At 46.7% G+C, this 26,761-nt stretch overlaps 1 protein-coding gene across 2 annotated transcripts in view; it reads right to left on the reverse strand.

Moving 5' to 3' along the window:
• The window catches only part of LOC110526789 (dual specificity mitogen-activated protein kinase kinase 5), a 137,025-nt gene that overhangs the window by 64,736 nt on the left and 45,528 nt on the right, over window positions 1-26,761 (reverse strand). For both annotated transcript variants that reach the window (XM_036981434.1, XM_036981433.1), the window contains exons 9-14: window positions 20,625-20,664; window positions 16,837-16,905; window positions 16,252-16,333; window positions 9,761-9,822; window positions 3,617-3,665; window positions 1,647-1,720 (exon numbers count right to left, since the gene is read on the reverse strand). In XM_036981434.1, coding sequence (XP_036837329.1) covers window positions 1,647-1,720; window positions 3,617-3,665; window positions 9,761-9,822; window positions 16,252-16,333; window positions 16,837-16,905; window positions 20,625-20,664 — 376 coding nt within the window. The remainder of the gene's footprint in view (window positions 1-1,646; window positions 1,721-3,616; window positions 3,666-9,760; window positions 9,823-16,251; window positions 16,334-16,836; window positions 16,906-20,624; window positions 20,665-26,761) is intronic.

Consider the following 26,761-nt stretch of genomic DNA (forward strand, 5'->3'; position numbering starts at 1 on the left):
AGGTGGATATAACTGAAACAAGATGGCTAACTGAAACAAGATGGCCATAGTGATGGCTATAACTGAAACAAGATGGCCATAGTGATGGCTATAACTGAAACAAGATGGCCATAGTGATGGCTATAACTGAAACAAGATGGCCATAGTGATGGCTATAACTGAAACAAGATGGCCATAGTGATGGCTATAACTGAAACAAGATGGCCATAGTGATGGCTATAACTGAAACAAGATGGCCATAGTGATGGCTATAACTGAAACAAGATGGCCATAGTGATGGCTATAACTGAAACAAGATGGCCATAGTGATGGCTATAACTTAAACAAGATGGCCATAGTGATGGCTATAACTGAAACAAGATGGCCATAGTGATGGATATAACTGAAACAAGATGGCCATAGTGATGGCTATAACTGAAACAAGATGGCCATAGTGATGGCTATAACTGAAACAAGATGGCCATAGTGATGGCTATAACTGAAACAAAAGAGTCGGCATGGCAGAGACTGTTTGTCCTACATTAAGTACAGCTCCCATCTCCTTCTCCTTTCCCTCCGTGACTTACATACCCAAATCTATTGAAACGTCAGTGTTACTGTGGTCTGTTCCCAGCCCTCTCACAGGGGACCAGGATGAGGACATGGGGACGTCGGAGTGTGTGTGTGAGCACAATGGGACATGCCATGGATGACAGGGCTGTGATAATGAGTGAATGATTGTGTTCCCCGATGGCTCCTGTGTTTGGAGGGGAGGTCCTGCTCAGGGAAGGCAGAGACACTGACCTTCCTACAGGGCAGTGTGTGTGTGTGTGTTGAGGTAAAGCTTGTATTCAGAAGCCTGTGCAGGGGTCAACGCTGCTTCACATCTCCAAGGAGAGAGGGATGAAAATTAATTAAAATTGGGGCGTGGGGGTGACAGGGTGAGAGAGAGTAGGGGGGAGTTATTCCCAGGGGTCTTTGGGGGAGTTGGAAGGGCTGTCCCAGGGTGACGTAATGACATGACACACAGGCACACACACACACCTCAGCTATTGTCTGCCCAGCCACGCTCTTGCCACGTCCATCAAAGGCATATCAATGAAGCTTTGGCGTTGTGTGTTTGTGTGTGTGTGTGTGTGTGTGTGTGTGTGTGTGTGTGTGTGTGTGTGTGTGTGTGTGAGTAGTAATTATAACAAGTGCATGTTTTGGAGTGCCTGTGGAACAATGGTAGTGAGGAAGTTAATGTGAGAGGCTGTCCCTCAAGGTGCTTCCACTGTCGTGAGGACACAATGAATAGGTCCAGATTGACAGGTCGACTACACACACACACACACACACACACACACACACACACACACACACACACACAGAGAGAGAGCGAGACACACACTGGTGTCTCAATACACACAGAGAGAGAAACAGATCACAAACACAAGCAGACAGAGAGACACACACAGAGGTATAAACACACACACAGAGGTATAAACACACACACAGAGGTATAAACACACACACAGAGGTATAAACACACACACAGAGGTATAAACACACACACAGAGGTATAAACACACACACAGAGGTATAAACACACACACAGAGGTATAAACACACACACAGAGGTATAAACACACACACAGAGGTATAAACACACACACGGGGGACTGTACCTGCGTGCTGACTCCAAAGTCACAGAGCTTCACTTGACCTCTAGTGTTGACCAGCATGTTGGAAGGCTTGACGTCTACAGAGACAAGTACATACAGTAACAGCTGCTACCTCAGCCAATCAGACTGTACTCATGTTATATCTTCATTTGACCAGTTTCTCCCAGCAAGAAAATTATCCTGCAGCAACAGGAAGTGATTATCCTGCAGCAACAGGAAGTGACTATCCTGCAGCAACAGGAAATGATTATCCTGCAGCAACAGGAAATGATTATCCTGCAGCAACAGGAAATGATTATCCTGCAGCAACAGGAAATGATTATCCTGCAGCAACAGGAAATGATTATTATTTCTGTGCTACATTTTTGGGGGAGGGCAAATCAAGTCTGACATTTTCAAGTGGAAATTACAAACTTTAGAAGACATTTTAAACCTTGAATACACTACTAAGTTACATTTTCTGAAGCGCAGGAAGATTCCCTGTGACAAAAGTGATCAATGTAAGACCACATATCTGTACTGTATACAGCATCATGACATTATCTCCTTCCATGATATTCTACGTATACCTTCCACCTCACTGACCTCTGTAGAATCCACCTCACTGACCTCTGTAGAATCTACCACCTTTCACCTCACTGACCTCTGTAGAATCCACCTCATTGACCTCTGCAGAATCTACTACCTTCCACATCACTGACCTCTGTAGAATCTACTACCTTTCACCTCACTGACCTCTGTAGAATCCACATCACTGACCTCTGTAGAATCTACTACCTTCCACATTACTGACCTCTGTAGAATTTACTACCTTTCACCTCACTGACCTCTGTAGAATCCACATCACTGACCTCTGTAGAATCTACTACCTTCCACATCACTGACCTCTGTAGAATCTACTACCTTCCACATCACTGACCTCTGTAGAATCTACTACCTTCCACCTCACTGACCTCTGTAGAATCTCCTACCTTCCACATCACTGACCTCTGTAGAATCTACTACCTTCCACATCACTGACCTCTGTAGAATCTACTACCTTCCACCTCACTGACCTCTGTAGAATCTACTACCTTCCACATCACTGACCTCTGTAGAATCTACTACCTTCCACATCACTGACCTCTGTAGAATCTACTACCTTTCACCTCACTGACCTCTGTAGAATCTACTACCTTTCACCTCACTGACCTCTGTAGAATATATTACCTTCCACCTCACTGACCTCTGTAGAATCTACTACCTTCCACATCACTGACCTCTGTAGAATCTCCTACCTTCCACATCACTGACCTCTGTAGAATCTACTACCTTCCACATCACTGACCTCTGTAGAATCTACTACCTTCCACATCACTGACCTCTGTAGAATCTACTACCTTCCACCTCACTGACCTCTGTAGAATCTACTACCTTTCACCTCACTGACCTCTGTAGAATCTACTACCTTTCACCTCACTGACCTCTGTAGAATATATTACCTTCCACATCACTGACCTCTGTAAAATCTACTACCTTCCACATCACTGACCTCTGTAGAATCTACTACCTTTCACCTCACTGACCTCTGTAGAATCTACTACCTTCCACATCACTGACCTCTGTAGAATCTACTACCTTCCACCTCACTGACCTCTGCAGAATCTACTACCTTCCACCTCACTGACCTCTGTAGAATCTACTACCTTCCACCTCACTGACCTCTGTAGAATCTACTACCTTTCACCTCACTGACCTCTGTAGAATCTACTACCTTCCACCTCACTGACCTCTGCAGAATCTACTACCTTCCACCTCACTGACCTCTGTAGAATCTACTACCTTCCACATCACTGACCTCTGTAGAATCTACTACCTTCCACCTCACTGACCTCTGTAGAATCTACTACCTTCCACCTCACTGACCTCTGTAGAATCTCCTACCTTTCACCTCACTGACCTCTGTAGAATCTACTACCTTTCACACCACTGACCTCTGTGAAGAATCTTCAGGCTCCATAGATAGGTTAGGCCTTTCACAACCTGAAGACAGATCGGAGATATGGAGTTCAGAATTCAACAATACCCAAAACCACTGCTTTCAGACACAGGTGGGCTAACTCATTTGGTAATCCCTTTATATAAAGGACGTTCAGAAAGAATTCACACCCCCTGGCCTTGACTTATTCCCCATTTTGTTGTTACAGGCTGAATTCAAAATCCATTCAATATATTTTTTCTCTCTCAGCCATCTACACACAATACCCCACCATGTCAAAGACAAAAAATGTTTTTAGAAACTTTAGCAAATTTATTGAAAATCAAATACAGAAATATCTAATTTACTTAAATATTCACACCACAGAGTCTATACTTTGTAGTAGCAATTTTGCCTGTGAGTCTTTCTGTGCAAGTCTCTTTCCACACCTGGACTGTACAACACTTGCCCATTTTTATTTTCAAAATTCTTCAAGCTCTGTCAAATTGGTTTTTGATCATTGTTAGACAACCATTTTCAGATTTTCAAGTAGATTTAAGTCAAAACTGTAACTCGGCCACTCAGGAACATTCACTGTCTTTTTGGTAAGCAAGTCCAGTGTAGATTTGGCCTTGTGTTTTAGGTTATTGTCCTGCTGAAAGGTGAATTCATCTCCCAGTATCTGGTGGAAAGTAGATTGAACCAAGTTTTCCTCTAGGATGTTGCCTGTGCATTACATTTTTTTTTTATCCTGAAAAACTCCCCAATCCTTAATTAAGGATTACAAGCATACCCATTACATGATGCAGCCACCACTATGCTTGAAAATATGGAGAGTTGTCATGACTTCCGCCGAAGTCGGCTCCTCTCCTTGTTCATTCTGCGATCGACGTCACTGGCTTTCTAGCCATCGCCGCTCCATTATTCATATATCCATTTGTTTTGTCTTGTTTCCACACACCTGGTTTACATATATCCATTTGTCTTGTCTTGTTTCCATACACACCTGCTTTTCATTTCCCCAATCAATCTACTTGTATTTAACCCTCTGTTTCCCATCATGTTTTGTGTGTAATTGTTTCATGTTATTTTGGTGTTTTATTACGCGCTTTATTCTTGTATGTTCCGTGTTTTGAGCGTGTTTGATTTATGTAGTGCTCTCGTTTTTGGAACTAAATAAAAGTGTGCCTGTTTACATCACTCTACTCTCCTGCACCTGACTTCGCCTCTATACACCCGTTGACAGAATTACACACCTCTAATGGAGTCAGCAGGAGCAGGTACCCCGGTTAGAGGAGTCGAGGAGCGCATCCAGGAACATTCGGCCATGCTACATCATCTTGGTGCCATGATGGATCACGTTGTCCAGACCATGGACCGCTGGGAGAGACAGGAAGTCTCTCCAGTGCCTCGACCAGCACAACCGGGGTTGTCTCCACCCGTTCCATCCAGAGAGAGTTCCAGTGGAATGCGTCTCTCCCTCCCAGGGAGTATGATGGAACAGCAGCACAGTGCCAGGGATTCTTGTTACAACTGGACCTCTACCTGGCCACTGTGCATCCAGCTCCCTCGGGAGGGGAGAGAGTGGCCGCCCTCGTCTTCTGCCTCACAGGAAGAGCGCTGGAGTGGGCAAACGCCATGTGGAGAGAAGGAGACACGGCGTCAGACCACTTCGAGGAGTTCACCCGTCGCTTCCAGGCCGTCTTCGACCATCCACCTGAGGGCAGAGCGGCGGGGAGAGGCTCTTCCATTTGAGACAGGGGACGAGGAGCGCCCAGGACTTCGCCCTGGAATTCCGGCCCTTGGCCGCCGGAGCACGCTGGAACGACAGGACCCTCATCGACAACTATCGATGCAGCTTCCGAGAGGACGTCTGACGTGAGCTGGCCTGCAGGGATGTCACCATTTCCTTTGACCAACTGGTGGATTTGTCCATCCGGTTGGATAACCTGCTGGTCACCTGCGGATGTCCAGAGGGGGCTCTGTCGGTTCCATCATCCAGCACTCCTGCTCCAGTGCCCATGGTGTTAGGAGGGGCTGCTCATAGGGAGACTGGAGGAGGAGCCATCACGTGTGCCATCTGTGGCCGCAGAGGACACACTGCTGGTCGGTGCCGTGTTGGTTCCTCTGGGAGTCGAGGCAACAGGCAGGGCACTCTGGCGTCACACCAGGTGAGTTTGCACCACACTCATCCAGAGTCCTCTGTTGATCAACTGTTTGTGCCGTTTTGTTTCCCTGAATTTTTCCCACATTCCAAGCATAAAGCGCTCGTTGATTCAGGTGCAGCTGGGAATTTTTATCGACAGAGCTTTAGCCATTAGGTTAGGGATTTATTCTGGTATGTTCCGTGTTTTGAGCACGTTTGATTTATGTAGTGCTCTCGTTTTTGGAACTAAAATAAAAGTGTGCCTGTTTACATCACTCTACTCTCCTGCACCTGACTTCGCCTCTATACACCCGTTGACAAGAGTGGTACTCAGTAAGGTGTTGTATTGGATTTGCCCTAAACATAACACTTTGTATTGAGGACAAAAAGCGAATTGATTTGGCAATTATTTGGGCACTATTACTTTATTGCAAACAGGATGCATGTTTTGGAATATTTTTACTATGTACAGGCTTCCTTCTTTTCACTGTCAATTAGGTTATTATTGTGGAGTAACTACAATGTTGTTGACCCATCCTCAGTTTTCTCCTAGCACAGCCATTCAACTCTAACTGTTTTAAAGTCATCATTGGCCTCATGGTGAAATCCCTGAACGGTTTCCTTGCTCTGAGTTAGGAAGGACGCCTGTATTTGTGTAGTGACTGGGTGCTTTGATGCACCATCTAAAAAGGGAAATACATAACTTCACCAAGCTCAAAGGGATATTCAATGTCTACCAATAGGTTCACTTCTTTGTGAGGCATTGGAAAATCTCCCTGGTGTTTGTGGTTGAATCTGTGGTTGAACCCTAAATTCACTGCTCGACTGAGGGACTTTACAGATAACAACTGTATGTGTGGGGTACGGAGATGAGGTATTAATTCAAAAAATAATGTTAAACACTATTATTGCACACAGAGTGAGTCCATGCAACTTAGTGTGACTTGTTAAGCAACATTTGACTTCTAAACACATGTAGGCTTGTCATAACAGAGGGGTTGAATACTTATTGACTCAAGACATTTCAGCTTTAATATGTAAAACTATGTCTAAAATCATAATTCCACTGACATGATGGGGTTATTGTGTGTAGGCCAGTGTGAATTTAAAAAAAAAAAACTATTTTATCCATTTTGAAATTCAGGCTGGAACACAACAACATGCCTATAAGTCAAGGCGTGTGAATACTTTGTGAAGGCCATGTATCTGCTCATTGATCATGGACTGTACACAACATCACAACATAAGTCCAGAGCCACAGAGTTGCATAGCTACTTTGCATCTTTACGTTCTTGATATCATTTGCTTTTAAATGACTAGAGCGAGCAGCAAAGACTTTAAGGATTCACATATTTTGTTTTTTTATTGACAAAGTAGATTTGACCACAAAACAACGTGCCAAATCTACTTCTCAATTCAGACAGAATCAAAAAGATGTGATTGGACTGTGGCTCTGGTGCCAAAACAACTGGTGTGCGTATGCATCATCCATCTCGCCCTCCCGGGTGCTTTTCCCAGCGATAATTAACAGCTCTGACAGTGAGAGAGGGGGAAGAGAGGGAGGAGAGCTGTGAATTAGAATTAACGCTGACTAAATAGCTGTCAATGTTTGATTACAGGCTGAATCAGAGGGAGAGGGGCTAATAGAGGTGGAAACACCCACGTTAGGCTGAATCAAACGCTCCTCTGTGCTGTGATGCTTGAGTGTGTGTGTGTGTGTGTGTGTGTGTGTGTGTGTGTGAGAGAGAGAGTCTGTCCATTTCATCCCTTTCTCACTGATGAAGGCTACTTGGGAGATTCACACCTGTTGGCCACACTTGCCGAAATGGCTAAACTTTACCCGCAAAAGTCTCAAAGTTATTAATTGAGATATTATTTACTGAATTGGATAGAATGATGAATTGTAGCCAATTTGTCAAACCTGCAACTCCCATACAAAGCTACCTGATCCATTGTCTTCCTAGGTGATGCTTTACAGAATGATAGTCTCATTTTAAATAGCGGTGGTCAGTTATAGAATATGAGTCTCATTTTAAATAGTTGTGGTCAGTTATAGAACATGAGAGTCATTTTAAATAGTTGTGGTCAGTTATAGAATATGAGAGTCATTTTAAATAGCTGTGGTCAGTTATAGAATATGAGAGTCATTTTAAATAGTTGTGGTCAGTTACAGAATATGAGAGTCATTTTAAATAGTTGTGGTCAGTTATAGAATATGAGTCTCATTTTAAATAGCTGTGGTCAGTTATAGAATATGAGAGTCTCATGATAAATAGCTGTGGTCAGTTATAGAATATGAGTCTCGTTTTAAATAGCTGTGGTCAGTTATAGAATATGAGTCTCATTTTAAATAGCTGTGGTCAGTTATAGAATATGAGAGTCATTTTAAATAGTTGTGGTCAGTTACAGAATATGAGAGTCATTTTAAATAGTTGTGGTCAGTTATAGAATATGAGTCTCATTTTAAATAGCTGTGGTCAGTTATAGAATATGAGAGTCATTTTAAATAGCTGTGGTCAGTTATAGAATATGAGTCTCATTTTAAATAGCGGTGGTCAGTTATAGAATATGAGAGTCTCATGATAAATAGCTGTGGTCAGTTATAGAATATGAGTCTCATTTTAAATAGTTGTGGTCAGTTATAGAATATGAGAGTCTCATTTTAAATAGTTGTGGTCAGTTATAGAATATGAGAGTCATTTTAAATAGCTGTGGTCAGTTATAGAATATGAGTCTCATTTTAAATAGCGGTGGTCAGTTATAGAATATGAGAGTCTCATGATAAATAGCTGTGGTCAGTTATAGAATATGAGTCTCATTTTAAATAGTTGTGGTCAGTTATAGAATATGAGTCTCATTTTAAATAGTTGTGGTCAGTTATAGAATATGAGAGTCTCATTTTAAATAGCTGTGGTCAGTTATAGAATATGAGAGTCATTTTAAATAGTTGTGGTCAGTTATAGAATATGAGAGTCGTTTTAAATAGCTGTGGTCAGTTATAGAATATGAGAGTCTCATTTTAAATAGTTGTGGTCAGTTATAGAATATGAGAGTCATTTTAAATAGTTGTGGTCAGTTATAGAATATGAGAGTCATTTTAAATAGCTGTGGTCAGTTATAGAATATGAGTCTCATTTTAAATAGCGGTGGTCAGTTATAGAATATGAGTCTCATTTTAAATAGCTGTGGTCAGTTATAGAATATGAGAGTCATTTTAAATAGTTGTGGTCAGTTATAGAATATGAGTCTCATTTTAAATAGCTGTGGTCAGTTATAGAATATGAGAGTCATTTTAAATAGTTGTGGTCAGTTATAGAATATGAGAGTCGTTTTAAATAGCTGTGGTCAGTTATAGAATATGAGAGTCTCATTTTAAATAGTTGTGGTCAGTTATAGAATATGAGAGTCATTTTAAATAGCTGTGGTCAGTTATAGAATATGAGTCTCATTTTAAATAGCTGTGGTCAGTTATAGAATATGAGAGTCTCATTATAAATAGCTGTGGTCAGTTATAGAATATGAGTCTCATTTTAAATAGTTGTGGTCAGTTATAGAATATGAGAGTCTCATTTTAAATAGTTGTGGTCAGTTATATAGCTGTGGTCAGTTATAGAATATGAGAGTCATTTTAAATAGTTGTGGTCAGTTATAGAATATGAGAGTCTCATTTTAAATAGTTGTGGTCAGTTATAGAATATGAGAGTCTCATTATAAATAGCTGTGGTCAGTTATAGAATATGAGTCTCATTTTAAATAGCTGTGGTCAGTTATAGAATATGAGTCTCATTTTAAATAGTTGTGGTCAGTTATAGAATATGAGAGTCATTTTAAATAGCTGTGGTCAGTTATGGAATATGAGAGTCTCATTTTAAATAGTTGTGGTCAGTTATAGAATATGAGAGTCATTTTAAATAGTTGTGGTCAGTTATATAGCTGTGGTCAGTTATAGAATATGAGTCTCATTTTAAATAGCTGTGGTCAGTTGGTTGGAGAGCTGAATGGCTGTTCACTCACCGCCACAGAGATCCTACCCAACACATGTTCTGGGATCCTCCTGTATACGTCCAGAGAGCCACCTGCACACACACGCGCACACACAGTTGAGTGTTGATGGACGCATACTGACAGGTCGTCCTTCGAGGGAGACAATGTGTTATAACTGAGAAATCACTGTGTTAAATTCACGCACACACACTCCCACCCTTGTAGCTTTTAGCAAAGAAGCATGCTAGCCCCCAGCCACTGAAGATGACAGTCTTCCTCTAAGTAGAAGTGTAAATGGATACAGGGTGGTAAGAGGTTTGACATTCCAGCTTTCATAGAGTCTGGATGGGAGTGGAGTAAAGGCCTCTGCACTAACCCTAACCCCAGCACTAACCCTAACCCCAGGACTAACCCTAACCCCAGCACTAACCCTAACCCCAGCACTAACCCTAACCCCAGCACTAACCCTAACCCTAACCCCAGCACTAACCCTAACCCCAGCACTAACCCTAACCCCAGCACTAACCCTAACCCCAGCACTAACCCCAGCACTAACCCTAACCCCAGCACTAACCCTAACCCCGGCACTAACCCTAACCCCGGCACTGACCCTAAACCCCAGCAATAACCCTAACCCCAGCACTAACCCTAACCCCAGCACTAACCCTAACCCCAGCACTAACCCTAACCCCCAGCACTAACACTAACCCCAGCACTAACCCTAACCCCAGCACTAACCCTAACCCCAGCACTAACCCCAGCACTAACCCTAACCCCAGCACTAACCCTAGCCCCAGCACTAACCCTAACCCCAGCACTAACCCTAAACCCCAACACTAACCCTAACCCCGGCACTAACCCTAACCCCGGCACTAACCCTAACCCCGGCACTAACCCTAACCCCGGCACTAACCCTAACCCCGGCACTAACCCTAACCCCGGCACTAACCCTAACCCCAGCACTAACCCTAACCCCCAGCACTAACCCTAAACCCCAGCACTAACCCTGAACCCCAGCACTAACCCTAACCCCAGCACTAACCCTAACCCCGGCACTAACCCTAAACCCCAGCACTAACCCTAAACCCCAGCACTAACCCTAAACCCGGCACTAACCCTAAACCCCAGCACTAACCCTAACCCCAGCACTAACCCTAACCCCCAGCACTAACCCTAAACCCGGCACTAACCCTAAACCCCAGCACTAACCCTAAACCCTAGCACTAACCCTAAACCCCAGCACTAACCCTAACCCCAGCCTCAACACTAACCCTAACCCCAGCACTAACCCTAAACCCCAGCACTAACCCTAACCCCGGCACTAACCCTAAACCCCGGCACTAACCCTAAACCCTAGCACTAACCCTAAACCCCAGCACTAACCCTAACCCCAGCACTAACCCTAACCCCAGCACTAACCCTAACCCCAACACTAACCCTAACCCCAGCACTAACCCTAACCCCAGCACTAACCTTAACCCCAGCACTAACCCTAACCCCAGCACTAACCCTAACCCCAGCACTAACCCTAACCCCAGCACTAACCCTAACCCCAGCACTAACCCTAACCCCAGCACTAACCCTAACCCCAGCACAAACCCTAAACCCCAGCACTAACACTAACCCCAGCACTAACCCTAACCCCAGCACTAACCCTAACCCCAGCACTAACCCTAACCCCAGCACTAACCCTAACCCCAGCACTAACCCTAAACCCCAGCACTAACCCTAAAACCCAGCACTAACCCTAACCCCAGCACTAACCCTAACCCCAGCACTAACCCTAACCCCAGCACTAACCCTAACCCCAGCACAAACCCTAAACCCTAAACCCTAGCACTAACACTAACCCCAGCACTAACCCTAACCCCAGCACTAACCCTAAACCCCAGCCTCAACACTAACCCCAGCACTAACCCTAACCCCAGCACTAACCCTAACCCCAGCACTAACCCTAAACCCCAGCACTAACCCTAAACCCCAGCACTAACCCTAAACCCCAGCACTAACCCTAACCCCAGCACTAACCCTAACCCCAGCACTAACCCTAACCCCAGCACTAACCCTAACCCCAGCACTAACCGTAACCCCAGCACTAACCCTAACCCCAGCACTAACCCCAGCCTCAACGCTAACCCCAGCACTAACCCTAACCCCAGCACTAACCCCAGCCTCAACACTAACCCCAGCCTCAGCACTAACCCTAACCACAGCCTCAACGCTAACCCTAAACCCCAGCCCTAACCTCAATGCTAACCCTAACCCCAGCCTAAACGCTAACCCCAGCCTAAACGCTAACCCCAGCCTCAACGCTAACCCCAGCCTCAACGCTAACCCTAAACCCTAGCGCTAACCCTAAACCCAGCCTCAGCGCTAGCCTTAAACCCCAGCACTAACCCTAACCCCAGCGCTAACCCTAACCCCATTCTCAGCGCTAACCCTAACCCTAGCCTCAATGCTAACCCTAACCCCAGCGCTAACCCTAACCCCATTTTCAGCGCTAACCCTAAACCTAGCCTCAACGCAAACCCTAACCCCAGCACTAACCCTAACCCCAGCACTAACCCTAAACCCCAGCACTAACCCTAAAACCCAGCACTAACCCTAACCCCAGCACTAACCCTAACCCCAGCACTAACCCTAACCCCAGCACTAACCCTAACCCCAGCACAAACCCTAAACCCTAAACCCTAGCACTAACACTAACCCCAGCACTAACCCTAACCCCAGCACTAACCCTAACCCCAGCACTAACCCTAAACCCCAGCACTAACCCTAACCCCAGCACTAACCCTAACCCCAGCACTAACCCTAAACCCCAGCCTCAACACTAACCCCAGCACTAACCCTAACCCCAGCACTAACCCTAACCCCAGCACTAACCCTAAACCCCAGCACTAACCCTAAACCCCAGCACTAACCCTAAACCCCAGCACTAACCCTAACCCCAGCACTAACCCTAACCCCAGCACTAACCCTAACCCCAGCACTAACCGTAACCCCAGCACTAACCCTAACCCCAGCACTAACCCTAACCCCAGCACTAACCCCAGCCTCAACGCTAACCCCAGCACTAACCCTAACCCCAGCACTAACCCCAGCCTCAACACTAACCCCAGCCTCAGCACTAACCCTAACCACAGCCTCAACGCTAACCCTAAACCCCAGCCCTAACCTCAATGCTAACCCTAACCCCAGCCTAAACGCTAACCCCAGCCTAAACGCTAACCCCAGCCTCAACGCTAACCCCAGCCTCAACGCTAACCCTAAACCCTAGCGCTAACCCTAAACCCAGCCTCAGCGCTAGCCTTAAACCCCAGCACTAACCCTAACCCCAGCGCTAACCCTAACCCCATTCTCAGCGCTAACCCTAACCCTAGCCTCAATGCTAACCCTAACCCCAGCGCTAACCCTAACCCCATTTTCAGCGCTAACCCTAAACCTAGCCTCAACGCAAACCCTAACCCCAGTCTCAACACTAGTCCTAAACCCTAGCACTAACCCTAAACCCCAGCACTAACCCTAACCCTAGCACTAACCCCAGCCTCAGCACTAACCCTAAACCCCAGCACTAACCCTAACCCCAGCCTCAACACTAACCCTAACCCCAGCACTAACCCCAGCCTCAGCACTAACCATAACCCCGGCACTAACCCTAACCCCGGCACTAACCCTAAACCCAGCACTAACCATAAGCCCCAGCACTAACCCTAACCCCAGCGCTAACCCTAACTCCATTCTCAGCGCTAACCCTAACACTAGCCTCAACGCTAACCCTAACCCCAGCGCTAACCCTAACCCCATTTTCAGCACTAACCCTAAACCCCAGCACTAACCCTAACCCCAGCACTAACCCCAGCCTCAGCACTAACCCTAAACCCCAGCACTAACCCTAACCCCAGCCTCAGCACTAACCCTAACCCCAGCACTAACCCCAGCACTAACCCTAACCCCAGCACTAACCCTAACCCCAGCACTAACCCTAACCCCAGCACTAACCCTAACCCCAGCACTAACCCTAACCCCGGCACTAAGGCTAACCCCAGCACTAAAGCTAACCCCAGCCCCAGCCTCAGCACTAACCCTAACCCCAGCACTAACCCTAACCCCAGCACTAACCCTAACCCCAGCCTCAACACTAACCCCAGCCTCAACACTAACCCCAGCCTCAACACCAACCCTAACCACAGCCTCAACGCTAACCCTAAACCCCAGCCCTAACCCTAACCTCAACGCTAACCCTAACCCCAGACTAAACGCTAACCCCGGCCTAAACGCTAACCCCAGCCTCAACGCTAACCCTAAACCCTAGCGCTAACCCTAAACCCAGCCTCAGCGCTAGCCTTAAACCCCAGCACTAACCCTAACCCCAGCGCTAACCCTAACCCCATTCTCAGCGCTAACCCTAACCCTAGCCTCAACGCTAACCCTAACCCCAGCGCTAACCCTAACCCCAGCGCTAACCCTAACCCCATTTTCAGCGCTAACCCTAACCCTAGCCTCAACGCTAACCCTAACCCCAGCACTAACCCTAAACCCCAGCACTAACCCTAACCCCAGCACTAACCCCAGCCTCAGCACTAACCCTAAACCCCAGCACTAACCCTAACCCCAGCCTCAACACTAACCCTAACCCCAGCACTAACCATAACCCCGGCACTAACCATAAGCCCCAGCACTAACCCTAACCCCATTCTCAGCGCTAACCCTAACCCTAGCCTCAACGCTAACCCTAACCCCAGCGCTAACCCTAACCCCATTTTCAGCACTAACCCTAAACCCCAGCACTAACCCCAGCCTAAGCACTAACCCTAAACCCCAGCACTAACCCTAACCCCAGCCTCAGCACTAACCCTAACCCCAGCACTAACCCTAAACCCCAGCACTAACCCTAACCCCAGCCTCAGCACTAACCCTAACCTCAGCCTCAGCACTAACCCTAACCCCAGCACTAACCCTAACCCCAGCACTAACCCTAACCCCATCCTCAACACTAACCCTAACCCCAGCCTCAACACTAACCCTAACCCCAGCACTAACCCTAAACCCCAGCACTAACCCTAAACCCCAGCACTAACCCTAACCCCAGCACTAACCCTAACCACAGCACTAACCCTAACCCCAGCACTAAAGCTAACCCCCGGCACTAACCATAAGCCCCAGCACTAACCCTAACCCCAGCACTAACCATAACCGCAGCACTAACCCTAACCCCAGCACTAACCCTAACCCCAGCACTAAAGCTAACCCCAGCACTAAAGCTAACCCCAGCCCCAGCCTCAGCACTAACCCTAACCCCAGCACTAAAGCTAACCCCCGGCACTAACCATAAGCCCCAGCACTAACCCTAACCCCAGCACTAACCCTAACCCCAGCACTAACCCTAACCCCAGCACTAAAGCTAACCCCAGCACTAAAGCTAACCCCAGCCCCAGCCTCAGCACTAACCCTAACCTCAGCCTCAGCACTAACCCTAACCCCAGCACTAACCCTAACCCCAGCACTAACCCTAACCCCATCCTCAACACTAACCCTAACCCCAGCCTCAGCACTAACCCTAACCCCAGCACTAACACTAAACCCCAGCTCTAACCCTAACCCCAGCACTAACCCTAAACCCCAGCACTAACCCTAAACCCCAGCACTAACCCTAACCCCAGCACTAACCCTAACCCCAGCCTCAGCACTAACCCTAACCCCAGCCTCAGCACTAACCCTAACCCCAGCACTAACACTAAACCCCAGCTCTAACCCTAACCCCATCCTCAACACTAACCCTAACCCCAGCACTAACCCTAAACCTAGCACTAACCCTAACCCCATTACTAACCCTAACCCTAACCCCAGCACTAACCCTAACCCCAGCCTCAACACTAACCCTAACACCAGCACTAACCCCATCCCCAGCACTAACCCTAAACCTAGCACTAACCCTAACCCCAGCACTAACCCTAACCCCAGCCTCAGCACTAACCCTAACCCCAGCCTCAGCACTAACCCCAGCACTAACCCTAACCCCAGCACTAACCCTAACCCCAGCACTAACACCAACCCCCAGCCTTCAGCGTCAACCCCCAGCCTTCAGCGTCAACCCCCAGCCTTCAGCGTCAACCCCCAGCCTTCAGCGTCAACCCCCAGCCTTCAGCGTCAACCCCCAGCCTTCAGCGTCAACCCCCAGCCTTCAGCGTCAACCCCCAGCCTTCAGCGTCAACCCCCAGCCTTCAGCGTCAACCCCAGCCTCAACACCAACCCCAGCCTCAACACCAACCCCAGCCTCAACACCAACCCCAGCCTCAACACCAACCCCAGCCTCAACACCAACCCCAGCCTCAACACCAACCCCCAGCCTCAACACCAACCCCAGCCTCAACACCAACCCCAGCCTCAACACCAACCCCAGCCTCAACACCAACCCCAGCCTCAACACCAACCCCAGCCTCAACACCAACCCCAGCCTCAACACCAACCCCAGCCTCAACACCAACCCCAGCCTCAACACCAACCCCAGCCTCAACACTCACCGTCCATATACTCTGTACATATGGAGATCCTGTTCTCCACAAAGAAGGCACTGTAGAAGGTTATGATGTAGGAGGAATCACACTGCAAAAAAAATAAAAAGAATTAACACAGTTCATCCACTCATTAATTAACATTGATGCATGTTGCAGTATTTATAGTTGAACTGTTTAGTTGGCCCATTTCACCGTCTACCTCAGAAGAACAGGAGAGATCTGGGGTAAATTATTGAGAGGGCTTATCAGCAATCACATGTTCCTGCCTCGTGCGTATTTCGCCAATCCCTGGCTTGTCACGCAGGAGGAGAGGAGACCCACTCAGAATAAAGGTGCTCCATGAACTAGTGTAATGTAACAGAGTAGACTAAACACTGCAGGTCTGATAAGAGAGAATTCAGCAGGGGGGAGAGATCTGACGACATGATTTGGGGCAGTTGGGGGAAAGATCTGACTACATGATTTGGGCCAGCTGGGGGAGAGATCTGACTACATGATTTGGGACAGCTGGGGGAGAGATCTGACTACATGATTTGGGCCAGCTGGGGGAGAGATTTGACCAGTTTGGGGCTCTAGAGAATAGAAACTGACCTTGTAGAGGATCTCCAACTCGGACATGATCTGTTTCTGTAGCTCCACTGTGATATCCAGAGGAATGACCTGTAAAGTCCCAAGCACAGCCCAAATGAGAGACCAGAGTAACATACACAGGTTAATATGCAAGCACGCACACACTGCTAAAACCCTTCAAAACACACACACAGAAACATTTAAAACAATGTACATTATTATTACAATGGAACTATGGGTCAAAATACTGGTGGCACTGGTGGTGACACATGACCTTAGAAACCTTGTAGAGAAACTCATGATTCTTTCATGCCAACCTATCTGGATAGTGTGGATACCACACGGTAAATGGGCACTACCAGGGGTGTGAATTCTGATCTGGCTGCGCTGAGCTTAGCTAATAGCTACAACAGTGGCACGCTAGCACTAGCAAAGATTAGCTAAACTTGCAGCTTATCATTGATTACAGGGTAGAGAGAGAGAAGGGAGTAGCTACAGTGCCTTGCGAAAGTATTCGGCCCCCTTGAACTTTGCGACCTTTTGCCACATTTCAGGCTTCAAACATAAAGATATAAAACTGTATTTTTTTGTGAAGAATCAACAACAAGTGGGACACAATCATGAAGTGGAACGACATTTATTGGATATTTCAAACTTTTTTAACAAATCAAAAACTGAAAAATTGGGCGTGCAAAATTATTCAGCCCCTTTAAGTTAATACTTTGTAGCGCCACCTTTTGCTGCGATTATAGCTGTAAGTCGCTTGGGGTATGTCTCTATCAGTTTTGCACATCGAGAGACTGAAATTTTTTCCCATTCCTCCTTGCAAAACAGCTCGAGCTCAGTGAGGTTGGATGGAGAGCATTTGTGAACAGCAGTTTTCAGTTCTATCCACAGATTCTCGATTGGATTCAGGTCTGGACTTTGACTTGGCCATTCTAACACCTGGATATGTTTATTTTTGAACCATTCCATTGTAGATTTTGCTTTATGTTTTGGATCATTGTCTTGTTGGAAGACAAATCTCCATCCCAGTCTCAGGTCTTTTGCAGACTCCATCAGGTTTTCTTCCAGAATGGTCCTGTATTTGGCTCCATCCATCTTCCCATCAATTTTAACCATCTTCCCTGTCCCCGCTGAAGAAAAGCAGGCCCAAACCATGATGCTGCCACCACAGTGGGGATGGTGTGGGGATGGTGTGTTCAGGGTGATGAGCTGTGTTGCTTTTACGCCAAACATGACGTTTTGCATTGTTGCCAAAAAGTTCAATTTTGGTTTCATCTGACCAGAGCACCTTCTTCCACATGTTTGGTGTGTCTCCCAGGTGGCTTCTGGCAAACTTTAAACAACACTTTTTATGGATATCTTTAAGAAATGGCTTTCTTCTTGCCACTCTTCCATAAAGGCCAGATTTGTGCAATATACGACTGATTGTTGTCCTATGGACAGAGTCTCCCACCTCAGCTGTAGATCTCTGCAGTTCATCCAGAGTGATCATGGGCCTCTTGGCTGCATCTCTGATCAGTCTTCTCCTTGTATGAGCTGAAAGTTTAGAGGGACGGCCAGGTCTTGGTAGATTTGCAGTGGTCTGATACTCCTTCCATTTCCATATTATCGCTTGCACAGTGCTCCTTGGGATGTTTAAAGCTTGGGAAATCTTTTTGTATGCAAATCCGGCTTTAAACTTCTTCACAACAGTATCTCGGACCTGCCTGGTGTGTTCCTTGTTCTTCATGATGCTCTCTGCGCTTTTAACGGACCTCTGAGACTATCACAGTGCAGGTGCATTTATACGGAGACTTGATTACACACAGGTGGATTGTATTTATCATCATTAGTCATTTAGGTCAACATTAGATCATTCAGAGATCCTCACTGAACTTCTGGAGAGAGTTTGCTGCACTGAAAGTAAAGGGGCTGAATAATTTTGCATGCCCAATTTTTCAGTTTTTGATTTGTTAAAAAAGTTTTAAATATCCAATAAATGTCGTTCCACTTCATGATTGTGTCCCACTTGTTGTTGATTCTTCACAAAAAAATACAGTTTTATATCTTTATGTTTGAAGCCTGAAATGTGGCAAAAGGTCGCAAAGTTCAAGGGGGCCGAATACTTTCGCAAGGCACTGTACATGTAAACATCATTGATTACAGGTTAGAGAGAGAAGGGAGTAGCTACATGTAAACATCATTGATTACAGGGTAGAGAGAGAGAAGGGAGTAGCTACATGTAAACATCATTGATTACAGGTTAGAGAGAGAGAAGGGAGTAGCTACATGTAAACATCATTGATTACAGGTTAGAGAGAGAAGGGAGTAGCTACATGTAAACATCATTGATTACAGGTTAGAGAGAGAAGGGAGTAGCTACATGTAAACATCATTGATTACAGGTTAGAGAGAGAGAAGGGAGTAGCTACATGTAAACATCATTGATTACAGGTTAGAGAGAGAAGGGAGTAGCTACATGTAAACATCATTGATTTACAGGTTAGAGAGAGAAGGGAGTAGCTACATGTAAACATCATTGATTTACAGGTTAGAGAGAGAAGGGAGTAGCTACATGTAAACATCATTGATTTACAGGTTAGAGAGAGAAGGGAGTAACTACATGTAATCAATGATGTTTACAGGTTAGAGAGAGAAGGGAGTAGCTACATGTTAACATCATTGATTACAGGTTAGAGAGAGAGAGAAGGGAGTAGCTACATGTAATCAATGATGTTTACAGGTTAGAGAGAGAGAAGGGAGTAGCTACATGTTAACATCATTGATTACAGGTTAGAGAGAGAGAGAAGGGAGTAGCTACATGTAATCAATGATGTTTACAGGTTAGAGAGAGAAGGGAGTAACTACATGTAATCAATGATGTTTACAGGTTAGAGAGAGAAGGGAGTAACTACATGTAATCAATGATGTTTACAGGTTAGAGAGAGAGAAGGGAGTAGCTACATGTTAACATCATTGATTACAGGTTAGAGAGAGAGAAGGGAGTAGCTACATGTTAACATCATTGATTACAAGTTAGAGAGAGAGAGAAGGGAGTAGCTACATGTAAACATCATTGATTACAGGGTAGAGAGAGAGAAGGGAGTAGCTACATGTAAACATCATTGATTACAGGTTAGAGAGAGAGAAGGGAGTAGCTACATGTAAACATCATTGATTTACAGGTTAGAGAGAGAAGGGAGTAGCTACATGTAAACATCATTGATTACAGGTTAGAGAGAGAAGGGAGTAGCTACATGTAAACATCATTGATTTACAGGTTAGAGAGAGAAGGGAGTAGCTACATGTAAACATCATTGATTTACAGGTTAGAGAGAGAAGGGAGTAGCTACATGTAATCAATGATGTTTACAGGTTAGAGAGAGAAGGGAGTAGCTACATGTTAACATCATTGATTACAGGTTAGAGAGAGAGAGAAGGGAGTAGCTACATGTAATCAATGATGTTTACAGGTTAGAGAGAGAAGGGAGTAGCTACATGTTAACATCATTGATTACAGGTTAGAGAGAGAGAGAAGGGAGTAGCTACATGTTACAAGGGTCAAGGAGGTACCCATTACATCTACCTTCCATTCCACTCCAATAGATTAGATTACTGGTAGAATTAGAGCATGAGAACAAAGTGGATGAATAAACCAATGAGAGAGAGGGGGGGGGGTCACAGAGGTTGAGAAGCATAGAACATGAAAGAGGGAGGGGAAAAGGACAGAAGTAGAGATACAGAAGACTAGTGTTGTTGAACGTGATTTGGTAAAAGGAGAGGTGCCCAGGAAAAGGCTACAGCAGTACAGCTGTTGATCTCACCTTCACCGCCAACACTCTGTTGCCGAGAAGATGGTACGCTCTGTGGGAGAGAACGAGAGGACACATTAACACAGCCCAAAAAAGAGTAAACCAGAGCTTCAGAAAAGTCCCTACTAAACTATTTCACACATGAAAACAGCCCTGTTACTGTTCATTCATCCGGGCCTCTAAAGTCATCATGTGAATGAAAATATGTTGAGTGGAAAATGATTTGGGAGAACATCACTACATTCAGAATGGACATACAGTAGAGGTCCAGACTAAACATGCTTATTCAAATCAGCCACTATTTTCCTAGTTGGTGAGTTATAACATGAAGGGGTGTCGTCCTAATGGAAACCGTAGAATCCAAATGAGCATGACAACATGTCTCTTAGTCTAACAGCATTTCCATCATTTAAAAAGGTCAGAGGTCAAAACAATAGCCTTCATGACACATGTCCATTGAGCCCAGTCAGTCCTGTATCGTCACAGTTCTCCAGACAGGTTTCAGGTGGCAGGTAAACCAAACAGCCGAGGAGCGCCGGCTGGCCTAGACGACCTGGATGATTTAATTATGAAACTCCTTAATGCCCACCGACGGGTTTAGTTACCGGCCAAGAGGGTCGGTTTACCAAAAGCGCCAATGTCTCAACATCCAATCCTCTTGTCCCCGTAGAACAGCTGCCGGGGGTGAGGGCCACAGGGAGGACGTACGTCACCAGCCCAGTTCACCAGTTTGTTTACGACAGCCAGGTATACCGGATACCTCCCGAGGTTTCACCTGTCAACAGGTTAGGCCGGCGTGTATGAGCTCAGACCAGGGTGTGTGATTAATGCGCGGTAGATAGGAGGATCGTGTTGCACCTCTAAACTGGCCCTTTAATTAATAACACCTCTTAGTGTCTGGTCTGGGTCGTCTGACCCTCCAGTCAGGACAAACAGACTATATCCCTCGTATGCCGGGCGCTGGACACACCGACATACTGTTTCTACCTAGATACTTCATGACAACAGAGTTTTTAAACTTGGTTTTAGCTTTACATGTAACAACTTTGTATCATAAGGTTTACTATAAGCATTCATGTCAGGTACTGGGGTCCTAATTACAGCTGAGTCTTAAATGCATGAAGGCATGATAATGCATCGAACACAGGTCCTTCGTAGGAACGGCTACCACTCCTCCCACCCGTGGATGTTATCTAGTGAACTCTCCTTTTGGTCTGTAAAAGGCCTTGGTGTATTTGAGGCGTACTTTCACCTTTTCGTTTTGATGTGTTACTCCTCCTTTAAGCTACAATCAATATCAATTAAACACGACTACTGGTCCTTAATTAAGACAAGAGGAAGACGTTAATTGAGACCGGAGCGGAGAGCCAGAGATGTTAAGTAGTGATTGGACTGATTCTGTGTGTAGCCAACGAACAGAGCAAATAATCATTATTTTATCATGCTGAACATGTTCAGGTGCACAGAAAAAAAACTTGCTGACTCACTCAGGAAGATGGTTCTTTACGATGACGTGATTAGTAACTGTTTTGGAGGATAACCTCTTTTCTCACGTCTGCACCACTCTGTCACTAATGAACCGGGGAAACTAGGGGACAATACTAATGAACCGGGGAAACTAGGGGACAAGCAGATGAACCGGGGAAACTAGGGGACAATACTAATGAACCGGGGAAACTAGGGGACAAGCAGATGAACCGGGGAAACTAGGGGACAAGCAGATGAACCGGGGAAACTAGGGGACAAGCAGATGAACCATAACAACAGTCGTTGTGAAGATACAAGATCACATTTAAATCTAACAGGTGAGCTAACAGACCCCTCAGGATGAGTGTGTCACTTATACCAGGCATTTTAGTAGCCTGATGTTCTTCCTCTACTCCCCAACAGAGTGATGACACGACGACAGTACAACCTCACTGTTAGAGCGGGTGAGTAGTCTAACTCCGGTCTCTATCCTCCATGCAGCCTGTAATGTAATGGGCCCAGTAGATCCACTGTCCTTGACCCCCCTCAGGGCCAACCCTCCACCGGTGAGTTACAGTGACAGGCCTGGTGACTAGAGGACCTGGGAGCAAGGTTACCGAGCCGCCCGTCCCCACCCCCTCTTCCCCCCCGTCCTGACCCCAGTAAACGTGCCCCATTGCCTGGATCTTATTTACACTCCAGCCCCTGGTGTAATAAAAGCTCCACTATGCAGTATTCATGGGCCTGGCTGGCTCTCTAAAGCGGCCCCCGGGCGGGCGGTCAGGGCTGGAACGGTTGGTTTACAGTGCCACAGGGGTGGCAGGCAAGGCGACCTCTCTTCTAGCCAGACACCCTCACCTGAGACGGCCCGACCAGAATGACTGCCAAACAGAGAGCGACCTACCTAAGTTAAGAGAGTACATTGCTCTGAAGATGAAGAGGCTAGCCGGTACGACCATACCACTACAAACTCACAAAGATGAGGACATTACACAGACCCACAACTATGAATATAAACAGAGGTTATATCCCCATGGTTATCAGTGGTGTCAATTTCCCAGTCATCTGAGACCACTGAGATCCAAAGCAGAGACAGAGGTGATGGAGGGAAGGAAGGAAAAGCAGAGACAGAGGTGATGGAGGGAAGGAAGGAAAAGCAGAGACAGAGGAGACGGAGGGAAGGAAAAGCAGAGACAGGGGTGACGGGGGGAAGGAAAAGCAGAGACAGGGGTGACGGGGGGAAGGAAAAGCAGAGACAGAGGTGACGGAGGGAAGGAAGGAAAAGCAGAGACAGAGGTGACGGAGGGAAGGAAAAGCAGAGAGAGGAGACGGAGGGAAGGAAGGAAAAGCAGAGACAGAGGTGACGGAGGGAAGGAAGGAAAAGCAGAGACAGGGGTGACGGGGGGAAGGAAGGAAAAGCAGAGACAGAGGAGACGGAGGGAAGGAAAAGCAGAGACAGGGGTGACGGGGGGAAGGAAAAGCAGAGACAGGGGTGACGGGGGGAAGGAAAAGCAGAGACAGAGGTGACGGAGGGAAGGAAAAGCAGAGACAGAGGTGACGGAGGGAAGGAAAAGCAGAGACAGAGGAGACGGAGGGAAGGAAGGAAAAGCAGAGACAGAGGTGATGGAGGGAAGGAAAAGCAGAGACAGGGGTGACGGGGGGAAGGAAGGAAAAGCAGAGACAGAGGAGACGGAGGGAAGGAAAAGCAGAGACAGGGGTGACGGGGGGAAGGAAAAGCAGAGACAGGGGTGACGGGGGGAAGGAAAAGCAGAGACAGAGGTGACGGAGGGAAGGAAAAGCAGAGACAGAGGTGACGGAGGGAAGGAAAAGCAGAGACAGAGGAGATGGAGGGAAGGAAGGAAAAGCAGAGACAGAGGTGACGGAGGGAAGGAAAAGCAGAGACAGAGGAGACGGAGGGAAGGAAGGAAAAGCAGAGACAGAGGTGACGGAGGGAAGGAAAAGCAGAGACAGAGGTGACGGAGGGAAGGAAAAGCAGAGACAGAGGTGACGGAGGGAAGGAAAAGCAGAGACAGAGGTGAAGAAGGGAAGGAAAAGCAGAGACAGAGGTGACGGAGGGAAGGAAAAGCAGAGACAGAGGTGATGGAGGGAAGGAAGGAAAAGCAGAGACAGAGGTGACGGAGGGAAGGAAAAGCAGAGACAGAGGTGACGGAGGGAAGGAAAAGCAGAGACAGAGGTGACGGAGGGAAGGAAAAGCAGAGACAGAGGTGACGGAGGGAAGGAAAAGCAGAGACAGAGGTGATGGAGGGAAGGAAGGAAAAGCAGAGACAGAGGTGATGGAGGGAAGGAAAAGCAGAGACAGAGGAGACGGAGGGAAGGAAAAGCAGAGACAGAGGAGAAGGAGGGAAGGAAGGAAAAGCAGAGACAGAGGAGACGGAGGGAAGGAAGGAAAAGCAGAGACAGAGGTGACGGAGGGAAGGAAGGAAAAGCAGAGAAAGAGGTGATGGAGGGAAGGAAAAGCAAAGACATAGGTGATGGAGGAAAGGAAGGAAAAGCAGAGACAGAGGAGACGGAGGGAAGGAAGGAAAAGCAGAGAAAGAGGTGATGGAGGGAAGGAAAAGCAGAGACAGAGGTGATGGAGGGAAGGAAAAGCAGAGACAGAGGTGATGGAGGGAAGGAAAAGCAGAGACAGAGGTGACAGAGGGAGGGAAGGAAAAGCAGAGACAGAGGTGACGGAGGGAAGGAAGGAAAAGCAGAGATAGAGGTGACAGAGGGAAGGAAGGAAAAGCAGAGACAGAGGTGATGGAGGGAAGGAAAAGCAGAGACAGAGGTGATGGAGGGAAGGAAAAGCAGAGACAGAGGAGACGGAGGGAAGGAAAAGCAGAGACAGAGGTGACGGAGGGAAGGAAGGAAAAGCAGAGACAGAGGTGATGGAGGGAAGGAAAAGCAGAGACAGAGGTGATGGAGGGAAGGAAAAGCAGAGACAGAGGAGACGGAGGGAAGGAAAAGCAGAGACAGAGGTGATGGAGGGAAGGAAAAGCAGAGACAGAGGTGACGGAGGGAAGGAAAAGCAGAGACAGATGTGACGGAGGGAAGGAAAAGCAGAGACAGAGGTGACGGAGGGAAGGAAAAGCAGAGACAGAGGTGACGGAGGGAAGGAAAAGCAGAGACAGAGGTGACGGAGGGAAGGAAAAGCAGAGACAGAGGTGATGGAGGGAAGGAAAAGCAGAGACAGAGGTGACGGAGGGAAGGAAAAGCAGAGACAGAGGTGACGGAGGGAAGGAAAAGCAGAGACAGAGGTGACGGAGGGAAGGAAAAGCAGAGACAGAGGTGACGGAGGGAAGGAAAAGCAGAGACAGAGGAGACGGAGGGAAGGAAGGAAAAGCAGAGACAGAGGTGACGGAGGGAAGGAAAAGTGACCGGAGAGAAAGGAGAGAAAACAAGAGGTTTAAATAAAGAGCTTAAATAAACCTTGTCGTGTTCAGGTGCTAAACAGACCAGGCACTTCAACCCTACTTTACGGCCTGCAGCTTAAGATACAGTAACCAACTAACAAATGAACAGGCAGAAATGTTCCTCCTCCCCACGTCTAAATCAATGGGAGAGATCAATAAGAAAACAACTAGGCTGGGGGACTTTGGGAAGGGCCACGCCGGTGTCTAAGTGGATGTAACTGCATGTAAATGTGCCTGTTCTAATTGCGCAGGTCCATCAGGCACGGAATGGCCACCTGTCCCTACACTAGTTATTTATAACCTCGTAGGACAGGCTGAACCTCAGAGAGGGAGCGTAGAAAGTAATGCAACAACAAGGGACAACATTGATGGATCACCGGGTCAGAGACACAGAGGAGAGCCAAGGTGTCAGCAACATCCAATTGAGTGTAAATGGCCGTGGGTCATAAACAGGGTTAAGGGTTAAAAGGTGGAGAGCCTTAAGTGGATCTATTCACACTAGATAAGCTTAATATAAACCAGGCCAATAGGGAGACGGAGGAGAGGTAATGACCTTCTTCAGAGGAGACCATGATCACATTACAACATTTACTTTCAAATGAGGAGACTGGGTGGGGCCTTTTATTTATTTCTCCCTTATTTTACCAGCTAAGATGACTGAGAACACATTCTCATTTACAGCAATGACCTGAGGAATAGTTACAGGGGAGAGGAGGGGGGGATGAATGAGCCAATTGGAAGCTGGGGATGATTCGGTGGACAATTTAGCCTCCACAGTCTGGAGGCAGTAAGTATGTATAAGGCTGTGTGTGTGTGTGTGTGTGTGTGTGTGTGTGTGTGTGTGTGTGTGTATAATATGTATGTCATTGGGTTATCAACACTTCATACTCTGACATATAATAGCAGCAGTACAAAACACAAAGCCCAACAGAGAAGCCCACCAAATTATTTTTAAAGAAAGCAATTTACAGTAATACTCCAGGTGCCTGACTCTGTGGGGGGAAAAGCCTCTGTGCATGTTTGACGGTCAAAGTGGTTTGTGTTTTACATGAACCAAAAGTGTTTAGGGTAGAGGTGACATAGGACACAACAGATATTACAGGCCCTATTTCCCCTTAGGGCAGCGCCCTGTGTTCCTACAGATATCCACACACGCTGGGTCCCCTTGCTGTCCCCAGTCTGGGAGCAGGAACAACTAGGTTCTCTCTCCATCTGCTGTGTACAACACATTAACATCTGAAGGCACTGGTCTGGGATTCACATGCAGAA

This window comes from Oncorhynchus mykiss, chromosome 6, assembly GCF_013265735.2.
Source record: "Oncorhynchus mykiss isolate Arlee chromosome 6, USDA_OmykA_1.1, whole genome shotgun sequence".
Taxonomy (NCBI): Eukaryota; Metazoa; Chordata; class Actinopteri; order Salmoniformes; family Salmonidae; genus Oncorhynchus; species Oncorhynchus mykiss.